The sequence below is a fragment of the Apteryx mantelli genome, chromosome 4 (genome assembly GCF_036417845.1).
Source record: "Apteryx mantelli isolate bAptMan1 chromosome 4, bAptMan1.hap1, whole genome shotgun sequence".
NCBI classification, from domain to species: Eukaryota; Metazoa; Chordata; class Aves; order Apterygiformes; family Apterygidae; genus Apteryx; species Apteryx mantelli.
The window spans coordinates 47,381,243-47,396,021 of NC_089981.1; the positions used below are offsets into that span (position 1 = coordinate 47,381,243).

Genomic DNA, 14,779 nt, shown 5'->3' on the forward strand with positions numbered 1-14,779 from the left:
ATGGCATGCTATGTGTGTGAACATTATGAGCTGAAAGAACTCTTAAGCAGAAACAAAGGACTCCAACATCCAGCTGGGAATTTTAAAAGGCTGCCTATAATAACCTTTACCTCTTCTATATTATTTTATTCATGTTTGAAGCCTGCCATATCAACATTTTCTTACTCTACAAATGAGGAAAAAGGTGTGAACAGATAAATAGGGGCTGCTCAAGATCACACGGCAGGTCAGCTGCTGAGTTGGGAAGAAAATCTTAAGAGTTCAGGCCATGCATATGCTATGTTTTTTCTCCTAATATCCCTGTTCTCCCCTTCTCTAGTCAGTGGCTCAAACATTTTTGGCTCTCCTGTGCTGATGGGACAGTAAGTCAAGACAGGGAGATCAGAAAAGAAAGACAAATACCTTACTGTCTTACCAACTAACGCAGAGTGACACTACCATCTAGTGGACTACAAGGATAATCTCAAGTGTATCTCCATTGTAGGCACCTGAAAATTAACATTTGAAAATGTTCACTGCAAACAGGAAGATTCCTTTCTCTCCAAGATGCAAAGAGCAGCACGCAGCTCAACTGCCGACAGCCAGCGAGATCAGTCTGGGCACCTAAGCACAACCTGTATTGGTGGAGGAAATCTCTGGCTTCCCCCCTGAAGATTAGCTCTGGGCAATCCACTGCAAATAGAAACTGCACAAGATTAGCACACCCTCAGGGGACACAGGTCTGAAGGATCTGTTTGTCCTCACCTGTGGATGAAATGATTCTCTTCCAGATATTTACAACCACAGGCAATATCCCTAGCTATGTTCAGCAGGTCCTGCATCGTTAGCGTGGATGGCTGATTCTGGAAAAGGACACAGAAAATGGTAAGGGAAGAACAGTGGAGAAGGAGAAGAGTATAGTCTAGGCAGAGAATAACCAGAGAGGGGCAGGAGAAGAGAAAGGAAGAAACATACATACATGGTGGGGGAAAGGTTAGTCAGGAGCAAAGAGGAAGACAGGCAGATCAAGGTAAAGAATTAGAAAAAGACTGAGCTTTTACTGAAGCCAGAAGCTTTCAGAAGCTTCTGATTCTCCTTAGCACAGTGCACGAGTGTGAGCTCGAGAGATTTATGGCCTAGCCCGAATACCCCAGTAAAGGGGGTGGGAGAGAACTGCTCCCTAGTGGTGTTGGACTTTGTGAAATAAAAACACAAGCAGGTTTAAAGGGTGAGAAGGGGAAAAAAAAGAACTAAAGATTGAATTAATCAAATGGCAACAAAAATCAGAAAATTTCTTAAAAAACATACCCATGAATTCGGAGAGGGAGAGAGCAAAGATGCACAGGTGTGCATCTCTGTCCCAGTACTCAGCATTCATCAACTTACTGCTGTGGAAGGGCAGAGAATACCCTCAGGAGCAGTAGGCACAAAGGGGATTCTTTATTAGAGGACTCTGAGGTGGTAGTAGCCCTTCACACTCTGCACTTTCCTAACAAGGAGCAATAAAGAAGTCTTTCTGCAGGACCCCTGCTTATTTTCATAGTGTCATTTATGTCCCTCTAGGGAAAGTTCCTTGGTGTTTCTCCAGGAACTTCTGTATTGCTCTGGGTGGGGAGAGATTACTACATTGCTCATCAAAAGCCCAAGAGATATCAAATAAATTGCTCTTTTCAAACCTGCTTTTGTTTCTGGGTGCCATTATCTCTGTAATTTCTCATGTTCAAACTACGTAATTTGCACTACAGCTATTGAGCCCTGTTTTTATTGGCTAGGCAAGTTATTGTACAAAGCTCTTGGACATCTGCCAGTGAGAAATATTACAAAGTAGGCATTTCTAGAGAGGAAATGAAGAACAAGGAGGAGAAATAGAACCACAGACAGCAGACTATCTCTGGTCTGGAATCCCTCTGCCAGAAGGCTGCTGGGATTCATTTTCTCTGCAGTTCTGTTAGGCAAGTTTTGTTTTCAGAAGAGGTGTACAGGGACATTTCTCTGAGTACTAAGTGAAATTCAAATATTTTATTCACTATCAGCTAACGTACTTAGTGACAGGTTTGTTTTCACATGATGTTTAAAAAATAACTGTTCTTCACATTACCACTATACATTATGTACAAATAAGAATATTATTCTTTGTTGCCCATCTTGATCCCACAGACTTTATCTACTCACAGAAACTGTACTACTTTCACTATAAATGCCAGAATTAAAGATATAAAAATTCCTCCATATGGGTGCTGTTATACCACTGTAAGTGGTATACTTACTTCTGTTTGAGGAAGGCATTAAGCTAGACTTTTTACCAGCATATTAGTACCAGCCTAAAAATATACACACATGAAACTATATTGTCATAAGTATGGGGTAGTGTGTGTCTGTGTGTGCAGAAGTTGTGCAACTGCACCATGTGATGTAGTACATGAGATACCAGTCAGTCCCCTTCTACTCTCTTCTTTGTTCCATCTGTGCCTGCCTCTAGCCAATGTAGGCATATCAATACAAAAAATTAATATAGAATCAGGCCTAACACTTCTTTTTTTTGAAGTTCCTGCTCAAGCAGATATATGTACTTATTTAACAGAGGTGTCCAGCAACACACTGTTAAGAAGCAAAAGCACATAACTGGAATCAGCTATTCATAATAAGAACGCTGAAAATCATTCATTCCAATTATTCCCTGTACCTGGTTGTCATCATTACATTATTAGAAATCAGAGCTGCTTTGTGAAAACCTTCATGACAAATTTTTTTCTAACAAAAGCTTTTTTAACACAACATTTGACTTGATAACTTCATTTGCGTTGATTTAAATCCCTGCCACAGTGCTATATGCAGGCCCAGCTCTTCAGCTAGTATAAATTTATGTGTCTGCATGTGATGTTGATGGACCTAAGGACCTGGTGCAGCAAATTCCCATTACTACTTATCAGTGTTGCAACTTTAGCTCCCCACATACCACCACACTGCACAGAAAGTGATGCAGACATTGCAAGAAAAATACTTCTAAGCCTGTATTCCAGTTACAGTGAACTCCAGAATGGCAGGACAGGATTTTACTCTTTTCTCCTTAGTCACTAATAGACTAGAGCTCTTGCCCTGTTTTCTTTTTCTCTTACTGACATCTGCTCAAGCCAGGCAAAGAGACATATGTGTCCAGAAGTTTGTAGGAACCGGGACACAGAGACAGTCCTGCTCAGCTTTAGTGCCTTTATCCCATTCATAAAATAAAAATAGTAATAAAAACAGCCAAAAGCCTAGCAAGGAAGTTATCTCACCGCCCTGGGTCGATTCTGCCGAAGGAAACTCTTCATATCTCCTCCAGCCATGAGCTCAAGCAGAATGAAGCGAGGCAGCGTCTGTAGGCTCACACCAATGCACTGCACAATGTTTTGGTGATTGAACTTACTGAAAGCCAAGATGACAGCAGCATGGAAGACAGAAAGAACATTAGTAACTGGCCAGCATCTATCACGCCCACTGTTCTGCCTTGAGCTTTGATGACCTGGATTGAAAGGAACACCGAATGCAGTGCAAACTACCAAACAAATTCCAACTTCAGCCGTATCAAAGTGCCTCTCTAATTATGAAAGTCCCAAGAACAGGCTTCTGCCTGGCTTTGCCCATGAAAAACTTTCTTAGAAGTTATGAAAAGCTGAAAGTAAAGCAGAGCTTTCTCTCTGTGAAGAGAGGATTTAACGGACACACTGAATGGGGGAGGGAGAGGTGAAAGGGAAAAGAAAAACACATACTTCAAATATTATTGGCATTTGTGAAACAAAATCCTGTCCTGTGAGGATTTTATTTTGGCATTGGTTACTTTAAATACACTGCTGTCTAGTTTGGTGGACTGAGTTCAGTATCTAGTCTGCCAAAGAGAGGCCCAGCTAGTACCTCCTGCGGCAGCTGTGTGACAGCTTTTTGCCTCTTAAAAAGAAAGGTGAGACTGTCAGCAAGCTCAGTAAAACCCAGACACTAGAAAGCACCAGAAACCAGAAAGTTCCCTTGGATAGTGATTATCTGAGTAATATGGGAACTGAGAATGAAAAGGAGTTTGGGAGAGAGGGGGGGTCATGTTCTAGCTGAATCAAAGCATTCTGTAATCGTTTGATTGAACTGCTCTTTAAAAATCATGTATCAGTGTTGCCTCCTCTTCAGCTGCCACTCAAATTTTTTGCAGACTTTGGGAAGTGGCCTTATGTTACGAGATTCGTTCTTGAATCATGCTTTAACAGAAGAAAAACAGCATCTGCATGAGATCCAGGCCAGACAATGAGAAGTAGAAGTAGTTATGGGAATGGCTCAATCCATTATCTTTCCCAAGCAAATAAATTTTATATAGCTCACAGGTCACTGTCAGAGGATCTCTCACACGAGACCTTATAAAGTTTCTGTCAAGCTTGCAAAAACATCAAAAGCCAGGACACATCTAAGAGAAGTGGCCTCACTGAGAGTAGGGCTGTGTTCTATCTGTGCCAGCTACTGGCACACAGGAGAGCCATATTCTCTATCTCAACCCTACAGAGTTTTCAGAGTGCCTCGCTCAGCTATTTTTGTGTGAAGAAGGGCCAAAACCCAAGGATCTTCACTGCAGAAAGCATTTACTGATGACAAACAGATCTGTAGATAGGGAAAACAAAAAGGCTGCACGTATGCTTAGCTGCTGCATGAAAGCCACACCGGAAAAAGCTTTTCGCACCTTCTTCTTCAGCTGTAAAACTTGTTCTTCTAAAAACCCTCACATTTATTTGCAAGAGACAATATAGTTTAAATCCTAGCATCCAGGCCTATAAGCTTAACTCCCTAGCACACAGCCCATGCTGTACCACCTTGGTGCTGGTCTTCATCCTGGATGAGGCTGGATATCTGAGTTGCTGCACAGGTGGCACTAATCTTCAGCTTTGCTGTTGCATAGCCTGCTTTCCATTTCACCACTGAAAATTTAGTTTAACAAGGGCTTCAGGACATGATTTATACTTAATAAAATAGCAATGGGATTCTTTGAAAAGGAAAATATTTCAAACACAGAACACACTTGTACAAGAATGTTGTACCTTTTTACTTCTCTGAATGCGACCAGCAAAACCAGCCAGCAGAAATTTTTGTTGAGATGCCCATAAAAAAGAAACACAGATCCTTTTCTGAGATGAACAAGTGGCTGAAACCAGCAACTTGTACACTACTAAACTGCCATCTGGTGAAAAATAATAAGGCTGGATTTCTTTACCAAACCCAAGCAAATGGATTAATAATTATTATTACATTGCTCCTATTTGCCCTGCCTGCTACAGGTATAAAACCCGTAAACTGTACCTGATTATCAATGCTTCCATCAGGAAATCCATCTCATCCTGCTCAGAGCAGACTTCTGGCAATGTCTGTTAAGAAGAAAGAATGTGGGGACCACCCCAGCAAAGAATTGAGAACATTAAGGGAAGCACTAAGGGAAAAAGAAGAAGAAAAAAAAGAACAAGCAAGTAACATGAACATCAATGACTTCAGGCATCTATGAGGAGGGCCTCATCTTTTCAGTGCCCAGTTTATTGATCTGTCCTTGACTCATTTGGCAGTTAAAGGAACAGGCAATTGGTGACCTACTTAGGGAGCCTGTGTGTGTGCATTTAACTCTATACAGTATGCTGGAGCAGAATAGCTTCTACAGATCTGATAAGCACTTTAAAACCACAGATGTGAATTTATTCTCTTTTTCAGTGTTTCTACATTGCAGCACATGTTCCCATGTCATATGACACACACAACAACATGATGGATATAACTGTTTCTTTGTCTTTATAGCTTTCTCTCCTACAAGCAGATTTGGACAGTACCTGCCACTGATACATATGAACTGAGAGTGCAGGTTGCAGTAAAAGCAGTGCCTGTGCCTACTGTTCTAACATTGCAGGATGATTTGGCCACAGCTGTGGGTAGTGCTTGCTGCCAAACTGCACACAGAGAGATGGGATGTTGCTGCTGAGTGTGGGGAGGGCTGGCTTGGAAACACAGTTTTTGTCATTTGCAGTGTGGGCTACAGAGGCTGGGGTTGCGTTTTGCTGTCTGAAATAAGTGATTGCTTCACAGAGTACCTTGCAGACAATTTATTACATCAGTGGAATACCCACAAACAGTATGTTGCAAATATATATTTTTTAATTTATTCACAGTCTGCACCTGCTTCTTCTGCAAGGTCTGATCAGGGCCGATTGACTACATCATGATGCAAAATAAGCCTAGTCACACCCTGGGCCCCATGGATACTGTATCAGTTTCCAGCAGGGGAGAAGAAGCTAAGAAAGAAGAAGCAGCTAACTCCTTTTTAAGAAAGAATAAATATGCTGCATACAATTTACTTAACAAGCACTGGTCATGTGTTTAAGCCATAAGCACAAATTCTTTTGGACAATGAGAAATACGGCCAGTGTCTGAGAGGGAGCTGCGCAGCCACCACAGTGCTAAACTGCATATTGGTTTGCTAACATATTGCTTAATAGGGAGAAAATAAATGTTGATCAGTTGTGGACTTATAAACAAAAAGGAATTCAGAGAAGTATGTTAAAAGAGATTAATGTTATAACAGAGATAATGAACAAGCTTGTATTTCCAGTGAAAAAGTATGGAAAATTAACATGATATCACAATATATACTTATAGTGGCATACTTAACACTGCAGAGTATTAAAAGACTACCTGAAAGTTTGGTCTATGGTAGGCAGACACAACCCTCAGTGTAAAGGAAATATAACTACCAAATGATACAAATTTTGAAATACAGTAACTTCATCTGAAAAATTTATAAGAAGGCACTTAAAAACACTGAACTGCAGAAGTAATATCATCTTAAGCTTTACTCTCAGTGTTTACTGTTTGCTGTCAGATAAATGCTTCATACTAATTTTTGCCAGTGTTTCTTTTTTCTTTTTTCAAGTCTTAGGAATCCCCTCCCCCTTCCATAAAATATGTTTGTCAGCGTTTTTTTCCTCCTAATTTCTTTTTTTTTTCTGGCTACTCAGATCTTTAAATCATTGTGGTAGAAAGGCACTGGACAGGGGCTCTATCAGTCTAGTGGTGCTGTGAAGGATTCTCAGCAAAATTCTCAGTGACCATCTCAAGAGAAGTTAATTTTATGGGGGCAGACCAGATTCTATACCAGGGTGAACTGGTGGTTCTGGCTGATTAGAAGGGAATTCTATTTATTTATGCTGATAGAGAATTTTTTTTTTTTAAACAATATTTAATAATACTGTGCAGTCCCTGGGTGACTAATTCACACAACTTCCCATCTGAGGGCAAAGTCTGTATCTCTCCTGAGCCACGGGAATGGAGGCTACAAAAGAGACCATACTTCTTAGATTCTCATCCTAGTTAGATCACCACTTAAAGCCATTAGGCATGCAGCAAACAAGACAGATGTTTTACTTCCAACCTGCTGCTAGTGCCACACAGCTTTAAAAGCAAAGTTCACATATAACATTATGCATGTGATGACAGTGGTTCTCTGACTGGAATGGTAATAAGCTAATAAGGCCCTTACAGGCAATTATTGCTGTATAAGAAATCTATGGGTACTGACCTTGATTGCTACTTGAAGAGGGTTGGGATCCCCTGCAATGCCTACCACTGTCCCCTCATAAACCTCTCCAAATGCACCATGTCCTAGTGCCCTGGGAAAAAAAGAGACAGAACAGATGTTATTACGACCCTGCATCCAACACTGGCTGAGCTCTTCTTTTTATCCAGTCCTAGAATGGGTTTAGAACCTGCTGTAAGAGATGGACTTCATGACAGTGTTTTGGTTTATTCTTAAAGCCTGCCAAAATAACTTTTCAGTATCTCCTGGTGCTGTCCCTAAACCAGGGAAGCTAGATCATCAATAGTTCTGAACAAATAAAGCAGCCTGCTCAGTCGTAGGGCCCTGTCTCAAAGTATAGCAATAGCAAGGCAAGAAAGAGATTGGGAATAAGAGATCAGGAAGACTGTGAGCTGATATCTACAGGAGATGGTGCACAGAAGGATGATCAAGCTCTTCATTCTAAGGTTTATATAGCTTTAACCAGCATCATCTGGATTGTATGGAGCATAAAAGCAACCTAGTGTACATTTCCTTGTGATAGAAAACACTGAAAAAGAAATAGTGCTATAGATTTGGAAAGGAGCTACTGCCAGGTGTTGGGTGTTATCCAGGACATCATATAAAAACACAGAGATGAAATACACTCTGCTCTGAGTGGGAACATAAACTGGTCCATGGAACAGGAGAGTCTTGAATTTACACTTCTGCTTGAGCTCTTTATTGGATCAAAATATTTTAGAGAACATCATGTCACATATGTCATATTTTGGCTGCCCTGGACTAGGTGCCTTCCAGTTAGCCAGGCAGGTGGCCCTCAGTTTCTGGTCCTGGATGCTTGATGGTGAATAAAGCAAGCATGTGAGCCCTACCTCTGCCTTAGCTTCAGGCTGCCTTTCCTCTCCTGTGCCAGAGAACAGCCCCTGCAGCAAGTCTTACCGAAGCAGAGAGATGTTCTTCCGTGGAATCTCCTTCAGCTCACTCAGAGTGGCGGCCTTCCCTGCGAAGCAGTAGTTGGGGTTGTAATCTGTCATGATGGTTGATGTGCGGATTTTGCTCAGTTTATATTCTGGGCTCTGCAGTCGTGCTCTGGCTCCTTCTAGCTGCTGCTTCTTAAGGTGATAAACTGGATTGGGGGCAAATAAAAATGCAGACAAGATCAGCACCTGGAGAGAAAAGACAATACTGGCCGTACAGAACAGAAAGAAAAAATCACGTCAATAATTATAAATGCTCAAGAAATCTCTTTAGCTCTCCAGTATCACTCTGATTTCCACACTTGGTAGTTTAACACTGGATATGCAAACAGCCTTATCCCTACAGAGTCCTTATCACCTAGAAAAAGCTTCGGCTTCCTCTGCTTCTTCATATGTTGGCTAAGGAAAGGCTGGTCCAAAAGACGCCTTGCTGGCACTCAGTCCCAAAAGCTAAGCAAGTGAAACATGACATCCACCTGAATGAGTTATATGTTTAATTGCAGACTACAACTTCAATTTAGGTAGTAACAGCGGCTAAATAAATGCCTGCTAAGAGGGCTTTCCAAACTCTTCTCTCCAGCAAATACCAAGCCAGAGCAGTCCTTGCTCTTTGGGACTATGCTTCTGTCCAATTGTGGGACGGTCATGTTTCCTATCACTCCTTTCTCCCTGTCCCTCTGATCCACCTAGGGGACCAAAACAGGCTGGCTCCAAGTATTAATAGTAGCAGCATGAGGTTGGGTGTTTTCCTGTTGTCTAACTTCACTGGGAAAAGCCCAGTCAAAGGAAGATGAGGAGCAAGTGTAAAGATGTTTCTTACTGATAGATAGGCTGCCACAAGTGAGGATCATTCCAAGCACCACAATCATAGCCACCACAGCTAGGAAAAGTGGGAGAGGCAGGTGTCCCTCTGGGATAGGACCCTGGGGTACTGGAAAAAGAAAAAAGAGATGCATTAATTAGGAAGAAACCAGAGCTGCAGCCAAGAATCCCTTTCAAGGATGCTTCTATTTCAGAAAATGACACAGAAATCATGATCAGACCTTCTTAAAAATTATAGCAAATCTATTTACAGCCCTGGAGATTGAAAACATTCATAAATCATTAAAAAAAAACATTGTAAAGATAAAATCTAACCAATAAAACACAGAACCACTTATCTACTGCACAGTTTTTCACTAATGGATAAAATCACTGCTCACAAGTTGAAACTCCCTTGCAGTCTTTATGCTTTGGAGTTCCAAGAGACTGTGTCAGAAAATAACAGTGAATACCAGGCATCAGCCAAACAGGAACAGCAGGAAACTGCTGCAGAAGGAAGTAATTTGTGGCTTAAATAACTCAGCATTGGGTGATATATTATACCAGTGAAGTATTTATGCTTAAATATTTGCAGATAAAGCAATCTGATACACCGCACCCGTTCAGGAAATTTATGCTGGGTGCCTTTCCATATATTTTACCTTTTACCTAACCCAAACCTGAATTTTGGAGGTGGTGACAGAGATAAAGCTCAGTGTGTACAGAAAGGACATCAGGAATTTTCAATCATATGTTGGCCAGACATTTCTCATAACACTGAGTTCACTGGAGCCATCAGCTGTAACTCAGTGATTTGACTGTCAAAAGACCAGGAGGAGAGAAGATGCAAAGAATACAAAAGCTATCCAATGAGGATAAAACTCCACATTTTACCAGTGCAGGTGACATTATCATTGGCTAGCACAGCCCCCATCTCACACTGGCAGACTGGCAGGTTGGTGTCAGGGTCCCGCTTACAGTTGTCCGAGTGGCAGTGGCTGCAGTTCAGATAGATCTGAACCTCCACCTCACCGTGACTCTCCATGGCTGAATGAGGAATAAGACAGGACAGGCAGGTTTAGTTTAGCTTTTCCCATCTTGTTTAGGTAAGGACACAAAAGGGCAGGCACTACAACTTCTCTCTTTCTTTGCAGAAGACCAAAAAGTCCAACAGTGTGGACATATCAGACACCTGATGGGGGCCAGGAGGAAAAAGGGATTCAGTCCCTCAAGGAGGCACAGAGGTCCTGAAGTGAATTGACCTGAAAATGTCTGGGGCTGAGGATGTGCAGTTGAACTTGATGACTGGTGTTTCTCCTGGCTTATGAGAGAGACATGGGAAAGATCTAGAGCAGTATAGATGTGTTTAAAGGAATGAGCACAGCTGAGGATCTACCCTGCAGAGTGAAATATGCCTGAGTAAAATGTGTAAAAGGCAAAGACAGGAGGAGAAGGAGCAGGAAATAGGAAGTAAAAAAGAGGAAAAGAAAAGAAGGAAAAAAAGAACTAAGAGGAAGAAGAAAAAGTGCATTGTACCTGCCAGGGGATGCAAGAAGATCTCTCCAATGGGGTTCACAAAAGAGATGCCATCCTGCCCACCAGCTGTGATATCATCATTAGCAGAGGCATGCCCCCCTGAAGAAAGAAGAGTCTGACTAGCTGATCAGCGTTGCATGCTGCAAAAACATGATGCCTCTAAAGTGCCCCATTTCTTCCTGACTCTTATCACCTGGGATCATTCTGCAACCTTACAATGATATTAATATGTATCATGCCCTCGATGGATAACATTCATTCAACCCAACCAGTCCCAGGGCTAGTGAAGTGAATTATTCCAGTGTAGGTTTCTCAGTTCAGCAAGGTAAAAATGTATTTCCTTTCAACAGAAAAAGGAAATAGAGCATTTTCCACAGGCAACTTGGGGACAAACAAAGGGATGATTCAGTACTCCTTCCAAATATGAAATCAGGTAGGCAATTTCTGTAACCTTAATTCCCCAAACTAAAGAGACATGATTAACTTGAAGCCTCTGTGAATCACCTTCTGGAGCAATCTTCCTCTGTACTGAGAGCTCCAGCCCCTAACTGCAGGTGCTCTGAATTGCACAAAATTAGATGTGTCTATGCCTTTAACAGACTTACCTCTGTAGCCTCCACCTCCTCCACCAGAAGTACAAGCTCCTCCTCCCCCACCAAAGCCACCAGAGGTGGCCCACTGGAGCTTGGCTAGTGCCTGGGGACAAGCCTGACCCCCTTCTCCACCTTCCAGGAGGGACTTCCCAGCCTGAGGAAGCAGAGTCACATCTTGCCAGCCACCACCTCCACCTTCACAGACAGAGAGTGAGAGAACAAAACAAGAACAGGTGAGGGAAGCACAAGTAAAGAAGAGGATGATACTGGAGAGAGATGTAGATTGACTCTTATTAATTTCCTAAGATATGCCTGCATTCAAGTTAACTCTTTCTTGAAGGAGAAGAATACAGACAAGCTCCTTGTTGCTATGGTCAGTAACACAGCGGAAATCTAGTGCAGGATCTGTGGTACCTGCTGCATGACAAGCACCTAAGCACCAGCTTCTAGTGCTATTGAGGAAACAGGGAACCCACCAGTCCCCTTTGGGATAAACTGGTTGGAGCTTTCAGCCACTTGAGATGCTGAGTCCCCTGGAGGAAATAAAATCTAAACTGGACTTCCTCACCTCCTTCTAGAGAACTCTATATAAGGCTATTACAGCAGGAGATGGAGAACCACTGTTTTTTTTGTCTCTTAGGAATGGGTTCCAGGCACAGCTGTCACAATTACAAATAAAGTTTGATTTCTGGGATAATTCCAGAAATGTTCTTGTTCTCCAGGTTTTGGGGGAGTAACAGGGAAGAAGTCTCCTCTTCTGTTCTCATTAAAGGCCATTACTACAATGTGGAGGAGCGGGCTCTACCCCCGAAACACCATTTTCATTCTGTTACTCATTTCCTCATATGTTACTCATACTCCTTTAGAAATAGGCTCTTCTGGAGCACTCCTCACCCGCCCTGTGCATTCTCTCCTGGTAACACACCGCACGAGAAGACATCCTTTATGGACTGCCAACACATTTCTAACAACTGTTTCAGCAAAAAAATTCCAAAAGATCAAAGAGAAGCCTCTCGTTTCATGCCTACAGCACAACTTGCATATTCAGCCATTAGATCCAGACCTTGTATGGTTTTAGTGTCTCACCTGCCGCCCCTGTACTCCCACTGACTCCAGGTACTGCAGTGCTGTTCTCAAACTGCTCCAGGGGTACATCATCTAGGGAGCTGTCCTGAGCCTTCAGGTAGGCTTTCCCTCCTCCTCCTGCTGCGATGAGCAAAGGTTCGAAAATCCCATTTTTCTGCTGGAAAACCCCCCATCAAACATCAGAAAAACTTCACATCCCTTGGATATGTGAACTCACACAACTCATTGCATCAAAAAGCATGAAAGCAGCTTAAAGAACAATGGCCCAAGGCCAGAACATTGCTACTGATTGTTTCCTGACTGCATTACAAAAATGTTTTACACAGTGTTTCTGTGTACAAAAGTAACTGGTCTTGTTCAATTAAACGCCAGGGATTTTTTGGTAGGACTGCTGCCAGTATTAAAGAGGGATCCTGGTCTGATTCCCAGACCTGAGCTGCCAGAACTGAGGAAGCAGTTCAGCTTGTTTGGTGACTGTGACAAGTATGATCAAGGATATGAAAAGAGATAAATGATTTGAACTGAAAAGACATAAAGGCAGAGAGTGGGAGACAGATCAAGTGGGGAAGACAGACTCCTCCTCCATCACCTGCTTGTAAGAACTGAGAGTGTCATACAACATGACAGTGAAAACTAGTTGCTCTGCCGGACACCACCCGGGGAAGGTTGGAAAGAGGGAGTACTTACCCTGAAGATGTAGGTTGCTCCTCCTCCACCCCCACCTCCTCCAGCCCAGTCCTTCAGGTCCTTTTTTTTTTTGTAATCTTCTTCAATGAGAGATGACTCCCCTAAGCAGATCTTCTGGGTTTGAGGATTGCCCTGAAAGAAGACAAGAGATGCACTCCTAAGTCAGCAGTGTCCAACTCTTAAGAGTTATCTGTATCTCTCAGGATAATATTGTTTGAGATATATACATATATATGTCTGATACAGATTATCTGTGTGGAGAGCAAGCTCTTCTACAGGGACTAACAGCTGAGAGAGGGATCTGTCCTGTTACCTCTGATTTGCAAACTCACATTACACATGCAAGTGAAAATACAAATGCTCACAGAAAAAAACCAAAGCAATGCAGCAATAACTCATTGTTGATATCACAAACTCATATTTTGCATATTTACAACTTCTTACATCCAAGAACATTAAAGTGTGCTTGAACTATGGATTAATTTTCAGAACTTCCTTACTGCTGTACTTAACAGATATTTCTCAGCTTCATAAATATAAAGCAGACAGAGGTGATCTACGCATAGTTAATAGTGAACTACTGATACATCTTGGGACAGAGATCTGGAGCCCCAGCTTCCCATTCCCTACTAAATGCTAGAGGACACTGAAAAACTGAAGACTGTTTGGCAGTCTTAGATTTTGTTGTGTGACAGTGAGTTCCACAAGTTGCAATGATTTTGTAAATCTGCCCAGCTTCATTCAGACAATGGATTCTGAATGACTTCAGAAACTGCTGTATTGTCTCAGTGCAGGTGAAATCCCCACGTGTTTGGGTCATGTCACATATCTAGGCCAGAAGCATTGTGCCAGTTTTGCTGGCTGTCTCCTCTTATTCATAGGAGAGGGCGAAAGATGACAGGGTAGCTGAGGACAAGGGAAAAGCAGTTGGGACAACACTGAGGGGATGAAGGCTTAGAGCTGCAGAATTTCTTCAGAGAAAGGAAAACAAACACGTTAGTTACCCAACATACAGACTCAGCAGGACTTCTGAAGCCAGAGACAAAGAAAGCTGAGCCAAGAGAGAAAAAAGAAGGGAAGCTTTATCCAATAGCAGCATCTGCCAAAGGGAGATAGCTAGTGCAGGGAGATACTTTGCAATATGGAGAACAGTCCATGAAATGCAAGGGAATAATGGACACCTATGAAGATTATGACCTAAGGCTAAAGAATGCATTAGAGTGAGAACTGCAGATAAACAAAGGTATGCTTTATTTAGATAGACATAATTCTTGTACTAAGTAAAACATGGTTGGTTTTGGAATCTGTTGCAATATCTGAGTAAGACATCATATGTTCTGGGCAAAGTAAAGGGTAACTTTGAATGCCTACAAGAACAGTGTATGCATCCCCAAACTCAGTAGTCTATGTGGGGGGAAAAGAGAGAACAGCATCGTTCTCAGGCATGGGCTGACAGATCGCATTTCTGAAAAGAGGAACTTAGGCTGAAAAGAGGTAATTTTTGAGCCTAACTGGTAAAAGGACTTTTAAAACTTTTGTGTCTAACATTAGAGGAC

At 42.1% G+C, this 14,779-nt stretch overlaps 1 protein-coding gene across 1 annotated transcript in view; it reads right to left on the bottom strand.

Annotated features, from left to right (window-relative positions):
* LTK (leukocyte receptor tyrosine kinase) overlaps positions 1-14,779 on the bottom strand; it is a 55,678-nt gene that overhangs the window by 8,685 nt on the left and 32,214 nt on the right. Inside the window, exons 14-24 of the mRNA XM_013959407.2 lie at positions 13,224-13,355; positions 12,537-12,693; positions 11,463-11,645; positions 10,858-10,956; positions 10,216-10,368; positions 9,341-9,451; positions 8,483-8,669; positions 7,547-7,637; positions 5,290-5,354; positions 3,255-3,384; positions 745-842 (exon numbers count right to left, since the gene is read on the bottom strand). Coding sequence (XP_013814861.2) covers positions 745-842; positions 3,255-3,384; positions 5,290-5,354; positions 7,547-7,637; positions 8,483-8,669; positions 9,341-9,451; positions 10,216-10,368; positions 10,858-10,956; positions 11,463-11,645; positions 12,537-12,693; positions 13,224-13,355 — 1,406 coding nt within the window. The remainder of the gene's footprint in view (positions 1-744; positions 843-3,254; positions 3,385-5,289; positions 5,355-7,546; positions 7,638-8,482; positions 8,670-9,340; positions 9,452-10,215; positions 10,369-10,857; positions 10,957-11,462; positions 11,646-12,536; positions 12,694-13,223; positions 13,356-14,779) is intronic.